Source organism: Panicum virgatum, chromosome 2K, assembly GCF_016808335.1.
Source record: "Panicum virgatum strain AP13 chromosome 2K, P.virgatum_v5, whole genome shotgun sequence".
Taxonomy (NCBI): domain Eukaryota; kingdom Viridiplantae; phylum Streptophyta; class Magnoliopsida; order Poales; family Poaceae; genus Panicum; species Panicum virgatum.
In genome coordinates this window covers 66,812,618-66,832,291 of record NC_053137.1, presented here as the reverse complement: position 1 = coordinate 66,832,291, position 19,674 = coordinate 66,812,618, and the positions used below count along the sequence as shown (strand labels likewise).

Here is a 19,674-nt window from a genome sequence, read left to right as displayed (position 1 = left end):
TTTTTTAGGTTGAGTTTGAAAATATGAAAGCAATATAAGTAGCTTCATTATCTTGAAATGTAGTTTCGTAAAAATATATATTGACTATATTAATTTATAAATTTTTTATAGCAAAAAGATTGTGGTCAAAATTATTTTTGGAGATCATGGTGATGTCCGAAACGACTTTGGTTACAATATGGAGGGAGTATATATTTTCAATTTCTTTGCATTCTCATCAGCCTTCCACTTTGTTTTTTGGTTTGCACTTCTTGCATGCAGCGGGAAACAAAATAAATTATATATCTTCCAATATAATTCATTAGTCAGAGCAGTATGTAGCTAGCTCTGGCTACACACACATTGTATTGTATCTTTCAACTCTCTCTGTGTGTCGGTCTGGTCTGACTTGGGGCTTGGGACCGAGTAGCTAGTGTACGCGGCAGAGCAGGGCAGACCAGCTGACCGGGAGTATCGTGGCGATGAATTTGACAATATTATATTAATCATGTGTATAGTCACATGCCTATCAATATCATCCGTGTAATTTAGTCCATGACGTTGCGTGCTTCACCGGCGGCCCGGGCCCGGGGGTCTCCGCGCGTGATCGAGTCCGACTTTGGAAAATGGAGTCGAATACATTGATACCTACCGTGTCTTTAATTTGACGAGCGAGCATGAACCATGAAGTAGCAGCTAGCATGCAGGCCGGGCTGGTAAATAAATTAAGCTCGACGGCCATATGGATCGATCAGTAATAAAGTCCATGCCCAGATACCATACTAAGCTCGATCTAGGCATGCAGCAGCTCTAGTTGCGATCGCGTCCGGTCACAATAATGCAAGTTAATTAGTTGATTTTTTATCATAAGAGGAGAAATTAAAAAGAATCGCCATCGATCATCACCGCACCTATCGAAAGGGCCGGGACAGACAGAGTAGCTTAGACCACCCCGGCCGCACCCGCACCGCATGCAGCCGGGGATAGATGGACGAGATCAATGGTGGAAGCAGCGGGGGGTCAGCGCTTCTAGAACGCGGGGGGTCAGCGCTTCTAGAACCGGGGGGGGGGGGCAGCAAGCAAAGGGTCTGTTTAGTTCATTTTGCAAAAAAAAAATTGCAAAGGAATCTTGGTCATTTGAAGCACTAAATGAAGTCTATTTGCAAAATTTTTTTACATAGATGGGTTGTAAATCGCGAGACGAATCTAATGATGCTAATTAATCCATGTTTAATCAATGATTAGCGGATGGTACTGTAGCATCACTGTTGCAAATTATGGATTAAGTAGGCTCATTAGATTCGTCTCGCGATTTACAGCTCATCCATGCAAATTTTTTTATAAATAGACTTCATTTAGTGCTTCAAATTAGCAAGATTCCGTTGTAAAATAATGCGTTTACATGTAAACAACTAAACAGGGCCAAAAGCAAAAAAGCAAAAGCCGGCGCGGCACGCACAGGCACAGGCACAGCTTATTGATAGCCTGCTGCTTCATTAAGTATTTACTTACAGCTAACTCAGATCCGCTGTCCGTGCCTGTCTGCACGTCCAATTAAAAATTATTCCAAATAATCCAAACCCGCACCGAGCCTTTATCCTCACCAAACCACGGCACAAAGATAAAACTGAAATTAGACCACACTAGAATATAATGACCGTTTTCTTGGGAGTTTTTTTCAGTGTGCGTCTTGCTTTTTGTTATTTTATTTAGTTTGCAACGGATCGTTTTTTAAAAAAAATTGAGAATGCATGATTTTTTAAGGTATTTATATTAATTCGTAAGGTATTTTTTTCAGTGCGCGTCTTGATTTTTTTAAATAGAGAATGCACGTTTTCTAGTTTTTTTAAAAAAAAACTAGAAAAAACTTAAAATTTATAGACCAAAAAATCGAGACGAGAAATGCAATTATATATATGCTCGCCATATATTATAATTACAACCAGCATTACATTTGTTTGATCGAATCAATATATAATTAATGCGTTTCTGTTCAGAATATCTTTCTTTTTTGAAAAGTTTCTGTTCAGAATAATGCTTGCACAGTACAGTTGTGGGAAAATAAACCTGTACCTATGAAATGCGTGCAGCACATTCTCGGAACCAAAAACGTTTATTAGCGTCAAAATTTTTCCACAGTTGTGGGGAAATGATATTTCTCCCCCCTCAGTTTTTGGACGCTTTTTCAAGTGTGACACTCATGGCACTTTCACCGAACACGCCGCGTGGCCTTTTTCCTCGGCCTAGCTAGTCAAACTACTAGCGTTTCTAGAACAGGCCCGTGTTCAGTTGCAATATTCAAAATTCCAAAAAATTTTCCGGCACTGCATGGAGACTTAAATCTAGACGAAATAAATAAAGCATTGCGACTGCTGTCTGTAAATGGCGAGACGAATCTAATGAATCTAATTAGGCTGTAATCAGACACTAAATTGCTACAGTAATGCTACAGTAAACAACCTCTAATGACGGATTAATTAGGCTCGTTAGATTCGTCTCGCGATTTACAGACAAGTTCTGTAATTATTTTTATGATTAGTCTATATTTAGTACTTCAAATGTAGAAAGATGCCTTTTCAAAATTTTTACATCACGCAACCAAACAGGGCCCAGGTTTGAATCCTTCTGGTTTCTGAACCTGTACGTCCGTCCTGCATTTTCAGCGGTCGTATATATGCGCATGAAAATTGCCTTGCCGGGTTGCATGGGTTAGCTAGGTGACAGCTGTTTTATATATTCTAGCTGTCGTATACTATATTTTCTCTATTTGAAACTTCTCCTGATTCGTCCTCTAATGTTCTAGTTCCTGGAATATGGGTGGTTTTAATAGTTGCTTGGTGTGTACGGAGTAGTATTAATTAAATTAGGTTTGTTCTAAATCAAGTTTGGCTAACTTTGACCAGGTATATAGAAAAATATAGCAACAACTATACTTACTACCGTACCCAACATACTATGCACTATCAACACATATTCCACGGTGGATTTAAGTTAATGAAATAAATTTAGTGTTATAAATGTTATTATCTTTTTCTATAAATTTGGTCAAAGTTGATCAAGTTTGATTTAGAACAAACCTACGACATGTAAATAAAAACAAAGAGAGTAGCGAGCAGTTGAGTTGAGTCACTGAATAGAATAATTTCATTTTTTAGGAGTAGAAGGCTAGCAGCTCGGTTAGATAAAAGTAAAATTCACGGAACCGTGGGAAATCGTAAGATATTTATTGATGAAGTTCTTACGAAATACGTACTCCTGTTCCAGGAGTACTTTCTTCTTCTGCTTGTGGGCTGCAGTTGTTTTTTTTTTGTTGAAGAAGAAGAAGTTGTGGGCTGCAGTTGTAACAGGACTGTTGGACTAGACAGCTAGTTGCCCGCTTGGCAAGTTGGGCGCGTGGTCAGCTGCCTATAAATAAATAGCTGCGGTGTCTGCCCATGTCGCTCTCGCCACCGCTCCGCCGTCCGCGCGCGCCTCCCCTCCCCTCCCGGGCCGGCTAGCTCCCTCCCTCCGCCCGCGCCCGCCATGGCCACCGTGCACCCGCCTCCGTTCGCGCTGCTCCCGCGTTCCCGCGCCGGCATCGAGATGGAGTACGACAGCGACACCGAGAGCGTCGCGGAGTCGTGCCCGTGCCCGTGCCCGCGACGCGCCGCGGCGGCCGAGGACTCCTCCGCCTCCTCCTTCTCCTCCTCCTGCGGCGGCACCGCGTGCTGCCACGACTACGAGGGGATGGACGACGACGACGACGACGGGTGCAGCAGCTGCGTCGAGGGAGACGAGTGCAGCAGCTCCCAGCAGCACCTCCAAGAGACCGCCGACGACGACGAGGAGGAAACAAACAAGGCGGGGAGCGGCGTCTGGTGGCAGAACATGGCGGTGGGCGGGGCCGGCGGCGGCGGGCCTTTCCCTCTGCAAGCGGCGGCGCGGGCGCAGGAGGAGGCCGCGGAGGACCCGAAGCGCGCGGCGGAGCGGCAGGAGGAGGACCGCAAGTTCTGGGAGGACTGCCTCGCCTCCGGGTATCCATGAACTCACTCGGCATCGATCGGCATATCGCAGCTCATCACGAGCGCAACTCACAACACGACGACGGCAAAGCCCAAATCGCCGTGCCAGCAAGCACACACACTGTATGTTCTTTCTTTAATTTCTTTGTACAGACATTTCACAATTTTTTTAGCATTTTTTTGGGCTGGTGTATGTTGACCAAGAAAGCACGATCTTGGGAAGAAATCGGGTTAGTAGTTGGTGAGGTAGGATACTTACTTTGCTGTTAATTCAACCTTCAACCTAAACCCTGAGAATTATCACAGCATTCATTCTAGAAAGAACATGATCGATGGTGTGCTCTGCTGGATGAATGAGTGAATGGAAGAAAAGGTTAACCACCTTTGAGAAAAGCAGTGGATGCCAACATCAACTGCCCAACCCCAAATAAAGCGCCGAGAGATAGAAAGGGGTGGCAGACAAGGGGAACTCGCTTTCCTCGTCCAACTCCAAATTCAGTGGTGGTGTTGCCGCCGAATTTCGGCACTCAAGAAAAAAAAGGACCTGAAAGCAAACAAGCAGTGCCTTTTGAGCTGACTGAATAATCTTCGTTTTCTGTCACAGCAGTAACAACGACCAAGTAGTATCCATCTTTGTTGTCCAAGTTCAGTTACTGTAGTCGACGGTCCGTAGCTGTCAGATCACTTCTGGGACTGCTCTAAATGATAAAATCGTAAAATGAAAGGAAAAAAAAGAAATGGAGATGGAAATTCTAACCAGTTTAACCACTGATTACGGAACGGGTTTGGTGTTGTAAAGCGACGTAAAGGAGGCAACAAAGCGATGGCTCTTGCACGATAGGGGGTGGTTTATTAAACTAAATTTTTCCAGCACCTGTTCCAATTTCGATCTTATGCGTCAGCTGGTTAATTATTAGCTGCCCAGGCCCTTTCGGAGCCTTTCAGATAGACAGCATATGATGCACGCAATGTCCCAGATTGTACTATTGCTTGTAAATGACACGTCCATTTCTCTCCCCTTCAATTTCCATTCAAGTTCAAAGATCTCTTTAGACTTCTGGTCGAAATAAAAACTTTTAGACTTTCCCATAGCCAAAAGAGAAAACGATACCCACTTTAGACACTCCAGATGCAGAGTGATCTGAGCTAGGGACTAGGGAGATGGCCATGTGCCCATGTCCATTTCTTCAGTTTCGCTACCTTTTCAGTGATAGTACAAAGGGACATGTATCCTACTTGCAGAGACAAAAACGAGTGCCCAACCTGTCCTTTTATATGACAGTGCCCAACCAGTCCTGAAATCAGGGAAGAAACCCTCACAGCCAGGTCCATAGCATCGATCAAGGGCTGCTGCTGATAATGTGATTATCAATTGGCATTTGGTGTAACCAAAACTTTGGACCACATCAATAGCAAGCAACTGCTGATATTTTTTTTGTAAAATGGCATTTGGTACAGACAAGCTCTAAAAAGTAGAGGCCATGATGGAAAGCAGCAGGAGAACCATCCGTAGCCATGACCTTATTCGTATGCTCTGCGACAAAAGAAATGGAACTGTCTCCCCCCCTAGAGTTCTAGCAGAACAGAAATCTAGAGCAGAATCTATTCTCAGAAAAGGAAAAAAAACAGCATTTGTTAGCGAACGATGCACCACGCAGACGCACCGATATCACTTGTTTGGCCAGCTCATAATGCAAAAGAGGCCATTTCAATGGCTTGAATCAGACTGAAGCAGAAATGCATCAATAAGAAATAGCTGGATCATGAGAAGAACAATCTTTATGAATGGAATGAATTATTTCACTTTCTGATTTGACAGGTCACACTCCTTATTTCATTTGTCGAAAGAACTTCAGGGGACATTTCTAGCTTAAACAACGTAAGCGGATAAACCAACCAACATTGTAATGCAATGTGTCACCTTATTCTATTTACTTGTAATCGTGGCCGCATTCTGCTCTTGCGACCCTTTCCTAAGCTTTACCATTCAACTGCACCTTAGATAGCTTCTCTCCGCTTTCGTCGGCACCTTCCACCTTCTTTCCAGGGAAGGATCTCCCGCTACTTGTGACAAGGTCCTTAATGGTTGCTTGGATGTCCTTGTCATCCAACAGAGACTCCAATGTCACATGGACACCTGAAAATTTTATGGAGAAGTTAGATCCAAGGAAAAGAAATGCCTTTTCCAGATTAAATTTACAACCGGAGTGCGGATCGCATCTGGAAGTTGAGAGATATCGCTTTAGCTTAGAAAGCTGTGTCAATGGCCCATATGAAAATGATGGTATCCTAAAACTTTGCCCTCATAGCTATTGTTTATTCGATAACTTAATGTTGATAGGCTAGGTTGTATCATGACTCCAAATATTAAATTCGCCTGCTGTGCTGCCTCGCTTGATGAGTCCAGATCAAATGGTTAAGTAGGTAGTAGCATAAACAGATATGCTGAACTGTTTATGATCCGGGCAGCAGATACATCATGCGACTCATCTAACATCACTGACTACTGAACTGTACAACACCAAAAACATGCCTATCGTCATCATGTCAACAAATTGAATGGGAGCCATTTCCTTAAAAGAAAGCGTCATTCAAGAATAGCCTTAATATTTTCTAAAAGAATGAAATGCCTTTTTTTTTCTACCAAAGATGCTTCAAAAAGATTTTTTCAAAAAAAGTCAATAGTGCATATTTGATGAAGAGGAGAAAAATAATGGAAATTGACTTACGGAATCTCCAATAGTGCCTTGGGTTAGTGGGGTCATTGATTGTTTCCTCTGGTGCTGGTCTTGAGGTGTACTTGTCTTTCAGTGCGAGAAGGTCCTGATAAATGCCAAACGCAAAGTGTACTCATCAGCTTATGTCAGGTGAGAAATTGATCTATGATGTCAGTACAAGTTATTTACCTGAAGTGGAAAGATTGCCCACATTGATGGAGCATCAAAATGCTGCTGAACAATGAAGTGAACTACTTCTGGGGTGCAGCGAGATGGGGGCTCTTCATCACTGCCAACTACAGTCTTGTAGAAACGACTTCTTCTTCCTTCGTCTTCTTCCCACCAAGCACGTAATGTAGAGCAATCATGACATGAGGGAGCACAAACCTGAAACATCCCAGAGAAAAATTGATCATCAATCCAACGTGGACCCTCTGAATCTCTGTATTATTTTCAGTCAGAATATACTTTTCAATATATTTCCAGCTGTATCTGAGTGTAATACTGTAGAGGAAAGAAACACACCGTCATATAGCTGTATTGAGAAGGAATACCAAATTCCGTGTTTGGTTCACTAGGCATTCTTTGGATACGCAGTCCAATCAACCCAAGTTCTTGCATAACCTGTACAGAAGTTTTTATTGTTACTTATTAACAGTGAGTAAAAATCAGTACATTATTTAGCAACTTAACATGTCCAGAAAAGGGGTCATACAGGGTGAACACAAGCAGGGATAAGACCAAGGTCTTCTCCACATGCCAACATATCCGACGAGTTCAACAGGACAGGCAGAGTCTTCAGTGCATTTTGACGCCAGAGATTTTCTTGGCGAGCAAAATAATAGTCATAGTACAATCTTCTGAGGACATTTTTGCTGTAAAACATTGTTCGATGAGAGGATGACATAAGCCATAAACACAGATTCGGTTACAAAGTATCACATAAATCAAGAGCAAATAGCAAATCTGAAAAAGGTTGTGTGGCTGATTTTGTTTTCATGAGAATGCCTATTGTAAGGACACTAATATACTAATTTCTTTTTCTTGGGAACAGGGTATCTAAAGAACTGGAGATAACAAAGTAAAATAACAAAACACCCTTACACTTTCACGCTATATTTTATCAACATTTAGTAGACTGAAGCAAATTTACAGACTAACTCACAATTGGATCAAATCCCCTCAACTTGAACGTGGAGAATGGAAAAGCTATAGTTGAGAACCATTAACATTACCTGTGTTCATCAAGGTCCCTAAAACTTGAAGTATCTTCCAGGTTGAAACGAGGATAAAATTTTGTGGAGTCCTCTGGATCCCTGATAAGAACAATATTCTGCAGAACAAACAGTACTTAATCCAAATTGAAAAGAAGCTGGACATATTAGGAGAAGTTGTAACTTGGAGAATAAAGGGCGTCTACAACAAAGCAAGTAAATCCCAATAGAAGACCGAATCACCTGTAGTAAATCAAAAAGACCACGACGGATACTGTCTTCTTTCTCTAGCCACAGTGATTTTTCAGGACTTGTTTTAATCTTTGCGATAATCTTTTTCTCTGTGTTGCAATCTTCTTTAAACTATACAAGTGAAGCAAAGAATAGAAAACATGTGAGATCAAAGTCAGTAGTATTATAGAAACGAAATTGCACTAAAAATAAACACAACTCGGAATAAAAAATAGAGACGTTTATAGTGAGATTTGTAGTACACTATTAAGTAGCTGATATGTGATATGAAGAATATGACTCGTTGCATTACCTCATAACACTGTTTCTGATACTCATTTAGAAAGTTGGCTGCAATGACTGTCCAAAAGGATCTGAACTTCTCCTGGAAAAAAAGAATAAATTTCATGATTATGCCCTGAAATTTCACTGAAGAAGGATTCGGAAACATGAACATAATTTTAAACACAGCAACCTCCAGAATTTCCTGACGAATGTATGGTCGACTCATTCTATTGAAATCCCATAGTCCTTCACTTAGAAACTCCTCCTGAAAGTCAAGGACAAGTTAGATAAACTAGTCCGAAGGTTTTCTCTGGTCCATTTTGATTTTCTCGGCAGATACAGAAACTTACCTGACTAAGAGGAATTGAAGGTCTAAATTTCCCTAATAAACCTGTTGCAGCATGATCTGGAAGCTCCCATATTCTAAAGAAACCCAAGATGTGGTCTATCCTGTATGCTGTGAAGTACTTTGCCATCTGCAACGTGCTAATAGGATATGAATAATAGAAAGAAAATATGGCCCGTCAGACATACAGCAACTGACATGTTAAATAACCTGTGTCAGACGAGCTCGCCACCACCCATAATTATCCTTTGACATCTCCTCCCAGTTATACGTAGGAAAACCCCAATTTTGACCATTCTTGTCAAAATAATCAGGAGGTGCTCCAGTAGCAGTATTCATGCGAAATAAAGTTGGGTATACCCAAGTATCCACACTATTCCTGTCAACGCCAATAGGTAAATCACCTTTCAGGATAACCTTTTTCTTTCTTGCATATGCAGCTGCATCTGATAGCTAAAAAAGCGAATAAAAATAATGTCAAAAGATATACATGGGAGTGATTCTATAAGCAGTTCAGATGACAACATCAACAGACAATACTTACTTGCATATATAGATGGTACTGAACATAGTAATGAAAACGGATAACGTCATGGTGCAAAGTACCTTCAGAAATAAGCTTCTCAAGCTGAAACACGTTACAGAAGGAAACCATCTTAGTGCTCATGTTACACATGCACACTCACAAAGAATTAGACCAAATGAAAGAATATCTATCAAATGATCTGTTATTAGCAAGCTATAGTACCTAAACAGATCCAAGAACCAATGCAGAATAATTGTTTCAATACCTTTTCCTTGGAAAACTGAGAAAACCGACCCCATTGGCTGTGATCAGATGTCTCGAAAAAGTCCCGCAAAAAGCAAAATGCCGCATATGGTTTCAACCATTCCTATTAGAACACAGTATAAAAGCTTATTACATGCAGTTTGGGCTAGGCGGTCAAGTACCATGATTACACATAATAAACAAAGTGGCAGTGGATGTACCTCATTTTCAGATAAAAACTGCTTGAAAGAACTGGAGTTTAGCACTTTGTCCTTTTCTAAATTGAATATTTTCCTAGCAATCGACAATTTTGTGGACAATGCTGCCTCATAGTCAACATCCTAATTTCCAGGTCATTTTCAAGTTAGAGAAACAGCCAAATATTAGACATTTACTAAAACAGCGGCAGAATCAACGTTAACATGCGAACACGCTAACCTTTTTATCCAATTGCTTCTTTGCCTGCTGAATCTCTTCCTGTGATAGATTTCAAATTGAGTACTAAATGAGGTGAGGAATAACTTATTCATCATTAATGAAATGAAAACACAACACAGCCAAGACATACAATAAATAAATATGGAAGCATAACGGATGTATACCTTAACATCCGCTGGAATCGCATCTGAAAGTGCTTGTACTCTCAGGTACAAGGGGTGCAACGCGAATACAGAGAGCGAGCTGCAAATAAACACGAGGGGCATTCCTAGGTTAAGATAAGGTCCTTATGTACCCCCAATAAAATCACCATTATGAACAGGAATCTTTGATATTGAATATTAGCCGTACCTGTATGGATAAGAATCCCACCACATCCCGTTAACTGAAGTATCATTGATCGGAAGGAGCTGAACAAGATGGAAACCTGAATTGACTGCCCAGTCAACAAGAAGTTTAAGATCTAGAAATTCTCCAACACCAAGGTCCTCGTCTGATCTGATTGAAAACACGGGTACAGCAACACCTGCACCCCTCCATGGTGCATCCTGGTAAAATGCAGATGAAGCATTAGTGCACATTATTGGTTGCATATAGTGCATAGATTTCTAGCAGGTTCTTTAAGCATATGTTCATGTATAGTTGTATACTGAATGCTGCTAATTCCATACAATGCATCGTAGCATGCTGATGATTTCTAGTTAAGAATGGCCAAGAAATTCATAGAGGGATCTCTAGCAATAAACCGGATTGGATATATTACCCTGAGGGCACCATCAGATAACACGACATATCTGGATTGCTTTGGAGATGATAAATCGATATCAACCTCTCTGTTTGGACCTAGCTCCAATGAAGAGTTTCCTGCTTGACTGATTTGACAGTATTTGTATGTGGAAAAGATGTTAAGGACAACCACTCTCAAAGTAAAGAAAAAGATAGGATATTGGCCAACAGCTAAAAAGATGATGCATTGAAGAATACCGGCAAAACAATATTCATACAGTATGGCACATCCAATAAAAAATTAAGTTTCTTTCAAAAATAAAAACAAAAAATTAAGGGGAAACAATCGCAAAAGGATATTTTACAGGGAACTCAGACTTCCGCAAAACACAGATTGCTTTCCACAAGGAATCTCCAACATAGCTCAGCTTGAGACCATCTTGAGCTTGCCATCTTCCTAACTGAGGATTACTTCCAGTGACGACAACCTAAAGTTATCGGCAGACATGCCCACACCAGGAATAAGATACAAATTAATTATTATCTAACTATGATATTGGTTAAGATAATTAAGGATAGCATGTAGAAGTAAGAGATACCCTTGAAGAGTACTTACAGTAGAGCCAGATTCGAGTCGAGGACAGCTAATTACGAACTGGATAACGATATCTGCTCAGCGAAAATATTGTATAAGACATAAAAAATGATAACTTCATGTGGGTGCTCTTAAAATATAAATTCTTTCCTCTTCTATTTCCATTTGTAACATAAATACATAGCCCCTGCAAGGTTTTCAAAAGAAAATTTCTTTTGTTTCAGAAGCCCAGCCCCAAGGGATAAACATAACTGGGAAATTCCTTTAAAATACATAATGAGAGGTCAAGTTGACAAGTACCTTGACCTCATATATTGTGATGAGTGATTGTCGTGATGACTTGGAGGTTTTGGCGTGTTAGCTTGATTTTGGCTTGTGTTTGTGTCAGGCTAACCGCTGTGTGTGCGTTTTGTTTATGTTCTTGTGTTTCTTTCTTCAATGCCCGTATGGAGCGTTAGGTGTTGACGGGAGGTCAACACGTGGAGTGGACTAACTGTGGTGTAGTCGCGACTCTGTGGAGATTGCGCCATGTGCTTGGTCTTTGGTTGCAGGTACATGGGCGTCAAGTGTCGACGGAGAGCTGCCGTGGAGGTGCTGTGGCCGATGGACCGTGCGGTGGACGGCGGTGAAGGGCAGCCGGGACCGGAGCTCGGGCCGGGCGGCAGCTGTGGCGTCCACTCCTGAATCGAGGGCGCAAGCAGCGACGGAAGGCGGGTTTCTTGGTTTGCGCCACAAAACCAAGGAGGCGGACGGCGGTTGAAGACGCCAAGTCGTGGAGGCACGGGCGTCGGTCTCGGGACTGGCGGAGGCGACGGGCGTCGACGGCGTCTAGGGCCTCGCTGCGGGCGAGGAGGTGACGGGCGTCGGGCGGCGTCTAGGGCCGTCAGAAGGCCGAGGCGGGAACGGCGTCTAGGGCCACGGCGTGGAGGCGGGAATCTTCCCGCGCGAGGAGTTTTGGCGGTTTTCTCAAAACCAGCCATCTACCCGGGTTTCACGGACCTTCCAAAACCGTGGACCAGATCTTCATCAAGATGGCGGCATCGTGGAGAAGACTTTGTTCCGAAGAAAGAACCTCAGCCGTCAGATGAGATCGTGTACAGGGGGATGCTGCAGACCAACCGGTCTGACCGGTCCCTGGCACCGGTCTGACCGGTCTAACCAACCGGTCTGACCGGTCCATGGAACCGGTCTAACCGGTCTCCGCAGGTATAAATACCCCTTCACTTGTATTAGGTTGTTGCGGCTTTTGTATCTCGTCCGTGGATTGCTTGTTCCTCCAGGCCGCCGCCCCTGTGTCTCTCTCCCCTCGTTCTTCTCTTTAGAGTCGGATTTGATTATGGATTTGTGAGACTTTGTATTGGATTTGATTGGGAAAGGAGGCCCCATCCTCCTTGTGCCCTCTGGGCTTTTGAATCAATCCAATCCCATCCCTCTTGTGCTCGTTTGTGATGGATTTTCTTTTCGTTCTTGGTGCACATGATCGCGATGGTTCGTAGAGCTCTTTGTAGTGATTCCCGTACCCCTAGCCTCGTGTCAAACCCTCTGGAATCACGAGTTCCTACGAATTGAAGTTTTTGAGTTCTTAAGAAAACCCCAATCCTTCTTGATCTTCTCTTAAATTCTCAAGTTTCTTTGATCTTTTGGGAAAGATCTCTTGGGGATATATTCGCAGGTTAGTTGTGGAGGTATCCTCCAAGTTTCACTGGATTTAGACTTCGTTTGCTCGAGATTCTTCTTTTGAAGTCTTGTTCACGGGTTTTTCTGGGTGGCACCGGTCAGACCGGTCCAGGCAGTCGAGTTCTGCGATTTGCATCGTATTGACTCTTTTGCTTCCGCGTAGCTTCCTAGGGCTTTTCGCAAGGAGATAGCTGGTCCATAGCTACTCTCTCGCCCTAGGTTCGAGGGCTTGTGGTGATTTTCGGGATATAGGCCGACGGATCGATTTCGAGAGAAATTTTGATCGGCTCCCATTCTCACCCCCTCTGGTCGCCAGTTTCGGTCCCTCACATAAGAACAAGCAAAAGACATCATCTGAGAGAGCTCTATACATCTTGAGAAATTGGAAGATTTTTTCTTAAAAAATTATCAGCTTGTTACATTTGGTGCATTTAACATCTGAAGACAGGGCGCTATGTCAATTCTTTTTCAGCAATATTTTTATCACGAAATATGAGATATCTGTAGATTGAACGCTCTGATCCTGCTTGCTCAACTGGTTTTAATATAAATGATAAGGATGATACCTTCAGGATCCAAACTTTTGTTGAGGGATGCAGACTGGGGTTCCTTTTTAACACCTTCTGTAGCATTGAAAACAACATTCTTGAACGCGCTTCTAAGGAAAAGGGCTTCAGAAGCATCCTGAATCCAAAAAAAAAACACTCAACACAATACAGAACAAAAGGCTTCTTTGTGTTATGTCCAACATAAACAAAAAAAAAACAAGAAACATGTATGCCATGAACTTGAGAAACTGCAATGCCATAATCAGGCTTCTAATATAGCGAAGACAGCAACGATAATTGCTGCTATTTCTACTGCTTATTGTAGAGCACAGAAATATACAATGTTAACACTAGTGATAAAGATGATCGGTACCTGCCACCAGTCACGGATTTCAATTATGTCTCCTTCTTGAACGCCATCTGGCAGGACTAGTTTCCTGTTCTCCCCAGCCTCCCATCTCAAAACGTTCTTGTTGTCATCCACTACATAGTATTTGTATTCACAGGTGAAGCCAGCAGCAACAGACACTCTTCCACACCAGATTAGCTCATTATCCTGATGAACTGGACTCAGAGACAGTCCTTGCTTGACATTCCACGAACCCAGTGCCGGTTCCGAGCCAGCAATCAGAAGGCTCTGCCCCCATTGTGTGTAATATGGTAATTTGAACAGCAAAGTCACCGTATTTAGAGATTTCTTCCCAGACGTTGGCCCCGAGCTCGCCATGCCTTTTAACAGGAAACAGAAGAGAGAGAAATCAGGAGGCTGAATGTATTGATGTATGCATCCAAAAGAGGTAAGGTTCGCAATACTGAAGAATGAATCCCGAAGCTGATAGCTTCAAGTAGAATCTACTACAGGCTCACATGAATTTTCGCCCAAAAGATCAACCGAGAATCCACAGAATGAGTGGTTTCACCATACAAGATCCCGCATATACATTCTTCTTCCTGTCTGCTCCTTTCCATTTCTCCAATAATAAACAAGGTTCGCGAGATTCAGGAATCAGAATCCGTTGAAAAAGGCCTACCCAGATTCGTCCAGCCAAGAAATTCCCCACATTCCTATATGGCTAGGCTTTCCTATCCAACTACTGCCATGGCCACGGCTATACCCAGAACCAGCTACCAGCAGCAGCACACGGCAGCAGATCAAGAACAGCGGGAAGAAGAAACCAATCAGAGAACAGCGCAGGGGTTACCTTCACAAGGCACGAGGTGCGGCAATGGCGACAAACGAGCAGGGAATCAGCAACCGAGGAGATACGTGACACAGAGAGTGAGGAGCGGCAAAGGCTCTCCCCCCAAAGATAGAAGGCGACGCGACGGGGGAGCGCAGGGCGTGGCGAGCCTGGGAAAGCGTCGCCTGCAACTGCAGTGAGAGCATAAAAAAGGGGCCTTTTTCCTCCCATCGTGGATCCGGGGCGGAACGCTTCCCGATTCCTAATTTTGAGACGGTGAAGAATAGCAATTTGCTCTGCTTTGCTGCTTGGTTGTGTGGCTGGGAGCGGCCATGCGGTGGCACCGCGACACGTGAAGACGGAGCCGCGCCCGTCAGCCTCTCCGAATGCTTGCCGCCTGACGACGCCTAGATGCGGCACGAGCGCGCTCTGCAACTTGCAGCAGATCGAGATAGGTAGAGAGAGAAAGGAGATATTTTTCTCCTTGAGGTGTCTCGGTTATTTGTCGCGTTGAGAGAAAGTGATGAGAAAATCTGGGGTACAAGTATGCAGCAAATCTGGATCCGTCACTGGCTGAGCTGAGGAGTACTAAAGTTAAGGACAGCTCTGCCTGGATTTGCAGGCTTAGTTTGTGCCATAAACGGCAAAAACTGAAAGATGGAGCATGCTGATTCCGGAAAGGATTAGTTAGTTAATTTAGTACTATAAAAAAAATGCTGTCGGAGCTGTACAGGTACATGCTGACAACTTCTCCAGCACAAGTGCATCCGCCATCGAGATCCATCTTTAAAAAAAGTCTTTCAGAGATCTGATCTGACAGGGAGTGCCGTGTCGATGTTACTGTCGATCTTTATTTCCTCCTTTGGATGCAATGACAAATGAGCTTATTAATTAACTTTATTATTTTTCGTAAAAGAGCAATGAGCTGCTACATTGTACGTAGAACACATGAAGCTAGAGGAGGAAGGTCCTTTGTGAAATAATAGCACAAGCAGCATTATGTTTAAATCTTGTCTCGTCTTGCCCATGCCGCCATGCGATTTGTAGATACAGTATCAAGCAGTGATGGGCAGTAGAGCGAGCCTAGGGTCATCTGGAATCTCCCTGGCCATGCCTAAACCTTTGATGAGCAGTTGCGAGAGGAAGAAGACGGCAAGCCTTCCATCACCTGTTTGTTTTGGTTTTGCACGGGCGGGATCAGATTCAGATCAGATGGGTCCCCGTTTGCTTGCCTCGTCTCTTGCTGGCGTCTTCATCAGGCAGGCCATGGCTCCATGACGCAGACATGACGCGCTGGTTTGGGCCGAATTCCATTGGGCCGGCCCTGCAGGTAGCGTAGCCCAGCCGAAGCAGGTGCTGGGCTGGCTAAACACAGTGTCACGAACGCACAACTGTGTTTTTTACTTTTTCATGATCGCGTGGCGTCGTGTCGTGACTTGTGATTGATGATGACTGTGAGAAATCGTGTGTCAACGTTAGTTGCATTGGGCCAGTCTCAGTTGGTTTCATGAAAAGTTTTATGACATTAAATATTATTAATTTTGTTGACATGATAAAAAGAAAGAAGAATAAAATTTATGATATGTGAGAAGAGTTTTATCACCATATAATTTATCTGGTACACTTACCTAGTTCTCAGTTAGGTAAATATGTTCCATTGAGAAAGATCTTATTGTTAGATGTAGTTGCCGGCAAATCTAGGGTCTTTAATTCAAATTCGCCAAATCGATCACCCGATCAAATCGTCCCTTGTATTTTACCATTTACCGGGTAGTAAACTACTAGTAACGAACTAGACAGGTAGGCGCTACGCTGCGCCGTTCAAGTTGTTTTGTATATGGCTGATACATATGAAGTCCAAGTCGCAAACATAACTGTTACATAATATAAACGATGATTTAATTATACTTTGCGAGTTTAATAATTAAATATATTTTGTGGGTGGATTCGAATTGAATATTACGTGGGTACCACATGAATAGCACGCAGGACCCATGTGGGTCTTGTATAAATAGTATATGTAGGAATTTTTTTATGTTAGTAGGTATAGTTGATGGATTAGCTTACACTGAATATTGATTTTGGTAGAAAAAAATAAAATTAGAAATGAATGAATGATTCAATTATATTTTGTAAGTTTATGAAGTGAAAACAAAATTCAATAAATAATAGAGTTACTACGTGTACTTTGTATACAAAATTATTTTATTATTTTCGTATAAAAAAACAGTTAAATATATTTTATGCGCGGCCCCAACTAAATAGTATGTTGGTCCAACGTGGGGCCCACATACTGTTCATGTGGGTCCCACGTAACCAGTATGTGGGCCCCACGTGGGCCCTGCATGAACAGTGCACCAGCCCCACGTGTGAACAGTGCACCGGCCTGTAACACCCTAGGTGTTAATCACCTGTAGTTATGGTTAATTGTATATTTGATATCGTCATTAACACTAACCTTGCATGCATAAAATCATTTATTTACATTTTTTTCTAGTTGTTAACACATGAAATGATGACTAGTTTTCAAATCCTATGAAAAATGCTTTGAAAATAACTTTTAAATTCTTGCTCAAATGAATTTTTGCCTAAAAACAAAATTGTAGAGTTTTAAACGGTGAACAACATTCATGTTGGTGGTTTTTCAAGTTGCCACGCAAAAACTTCAGAAGAATTTGAATTTTGAAAAGGACCATATTTTGAATTTGCAAGAGTTTAAAATTTATTTTTTAAGTAGGCTTCAAATGAAAAAGTGTCTGAAACGAAAGTTGTAGATCTCAAAATTTTAAGCAAGTTTGGTATTCACAAGTTTTTCATTTGAGACCATAAAATAGGAGAAAAATTGAGTTTACAAAATGAAATTTTGAACTTCAGTATAATTACAAAACTGCCATCACACCATCTCGTATCTTTCCTCTCTCTATCTCACGCCGTGATGGCACCGCACGTCGCCGTTCTCGCCGTTTGTGCCCACGTGTCGCCGCGCCGTTGCTCTCGACCGCCGCTCGAGCCATGCTTATCCAGTCCCGGTGCCCAATTCCGTTTTCCCCTCCCCTTCATTCTCCTCGAGCTCGGGCGGAGCCGAGTCGAGCAGTGCCGCCGCCGGCGTCGCACCGGCCAAACCCCGCCGCCCCAGCTCGATTCTTCGCACCCCAAGCTGCTTCGCCTTGCCCCACACCTACTCCACCTCTTCCCGAGCTCGGCCGTGCCGTTTCCCGGTCGGAATCGAGCTCGCCATCGCCGGCCGCCATTGATGCTGCCGTCGAGCTCCGCCCCGCCCGTCGATCCCCATCCTCCGGCCTCCCTCCACCCAAATCAAGCCCACTGTGAGCTTGCCCGTGACATACTCATGCTCCCCGGCCCTTTCCCCGCTCGATCCCCACGTTGCTGACGCCGGGAATGCGTCTGCGCGCGCTCGCGGAGCGCCGCCGCGAGCCCCAGGTCCGCCTGGCCCCCCTGGCCGCGGGCGCACCCCGCCTCCTCCGCTGGCCGGCCACGGCCGAGCCGAAACGCCGTGCCACCGCGCGCCCCTGCCTTGCGCCGCCGTGGGCCGCCCCCCACCTTCGCCTCCCCGCGGCCGCCCCTGCTCCGCCCTGCGCCGGCCCCGCCGGGCTGCCCCGGCTGGGGGCGGGCCAGGCCGCTCCGCCGCCGAGCCGCCGCCGTGCCTGCCGTGGCCACGGCCACGGCCCCGGCGCGGACAAAACAGGGGAGCTGGGCTGGGCTCCCTCCCACTGACGTGTGGGGCCCAGTCGTCAGCCCCCTATTTAGATTTTTGTTTTCCAAATTCATTTATTTATTTCGGCTGAAAATTTTGAAAATGTGTAGAAAAATATAGAAAAATACAAAAATGCAAAATAAATTTTGTTGGGTTTCTTAGATCACGGTCTTCAGAGGAAAAATGCGCATGTGTGTGAAATGTCACTTTTGCCCCTGCTAAAAATTTGGTTTGTGCTTAAGCTAGTTTATCTTGTATCAGTTGTTCTGTTTGTCTAAAAATCATGAAATTTATGTAGTGGCCTAATCTTTGTATGTGTAATCCACTGTAAAAATTTCAGGTGCTAGTACTGTGCACTTTTGTGTAAATCTAATCGTGTTTAGTTTAACTTGCTAGGGTTAAAATAAATACTTTCTATCATCAATAAATATTGAAAAAATTGTGTGGCATGCTTTATCAAAATCATGTTATTTTGATAAATTCTTGTTTCTGGACCACATCTGTAAGTTAGGTCCTTGCTTTTAATTTGTTCCTAGTTATGCTCTTTTCTTTTATATGTGTTGCTAGTTAATTCCTTCATGCATGTGAGCTCCTGTTTTAGTCATTCTAATCTTGTAGTCCCAGGTTGATGCTTGTTGTAGGTACCTTGCCTAGGGTTGCTTGATAGTAATTTTTTTTAGGTCCATAATTTAATCCATATTGCTTTAGGGCTGTGTTTAATCCTCTGAAGCAAGTTTAGTAACTGTTGTTTGGAGGAAACACTTCAGCCTAAAATAAATTGAATGAACTCTCGTATTGTAGCACCAACCCGTTTTTGCCTTTTGAGCTTGTTTGTCGTGTTTGCTCGATAAATGATTACCCAGTCAGGTCTTTCTTGTAATTACATTGCATCATGAGCACTAATGCATCATGTGTTGTTTTCTTTATGTTCATGCACTCGCCTTGTTGCATATCATTTAGGTACGCTAGATGTACAACGTGCGGACGTGAAGCACGTGCTGACGGAACTGAACCACAAGACGGTGTTGGGTGGACGCATTCTGAAGAAAGAAGGACCCGCTGGAGCAACCGAAGACCCGGCTCAAAGTCGGAAGAGCCCAAGGCCTTGTTAGTACTAACACTAGCTTAGTGTTACTCCCAGGCAAGCCCCAGTGCATAACCTACTATTTTAAATTATGCATCATTATATAATTATAATTTGTGCATTACATTTTTAGGAATTGTTTGGAATCTTAGTTGCATTATCCCCAGG

The 19,674-nt window shown here is 43.3% G+C and overlaps 1 protein-coding gene across 1 annotated transcript; it reads right to left on the bottom strand.

The window, feature by feature from the left end:
• Positions 1-5,737: 5,737 nt before the first annotated feature.
• Positions 5,738-15,079, bottom strand: LOC120694774 (4-alpha-glucanotransferase DPE2). The gene is made up of 23 exons (XM_039978036.1): positions 14,729-15,079; positions 13,900-14,255; positions 13,545-13,662; positions 11,323-11,375; positions 11,067-11,194; positions 10,744-10,873; positions 10,332-10,528; positions 10,145-10,223; positions 9,981-10,019; positions 9,764-9,883; positions 9,565-9,666; positions 9,318-9,401; positions 8,984-9,226; positions 8,778-8,903; positions 8,618-8,692; positions 8,456-8,527; positions 8,155-8,274; positions 7,933-8,030; positions 7,413-7,572; positions 7,223-7,321; positions 6,887-7,084; positions 6,710-6,803; positions 5,738-6,117 (listed from the first exon to the last, which is right to left on the bottom strand). The coding sequence occupies exons 2-23, from the start codon at positions 14,251-14,253 to the stop codon at positions 5,954-5,956; spliced, it is 2,853 nt and encodes a 950-aa protein (XP_039833970.1). The 5' UTR covers positions 14,254-14,255; positions 14,729-15,079; the 3' UTR covers positions 5,738-5,953.
• Between the last annotated feature and the right edge of the window lie 4,595 nt (positions 15,080-19,674).

Coding starts and splice junctions, on each gene's coding strand:
- LOC120694774 (XM_039978036.1), bottom strand. CDS start 14,253: ATGGCGAGCTCGGGGCCAACGTCTGGGAAGAAATCTCTAAATACGGTG. Junction 11,376..13,544: donor CAAAAGTTTGGATCCTGAAG/GTATCATCCTTA, acceptor TTCGCTGAGCAG/ATATCGTTATCCAGTTCGTA. Junction 9,227..9,317: donor AGTACCATCTATATATGCAA/GTAAGTATTGTC, acceptor TCGCTTTTTTAG/CTATCAGATGCAGCTGCATA.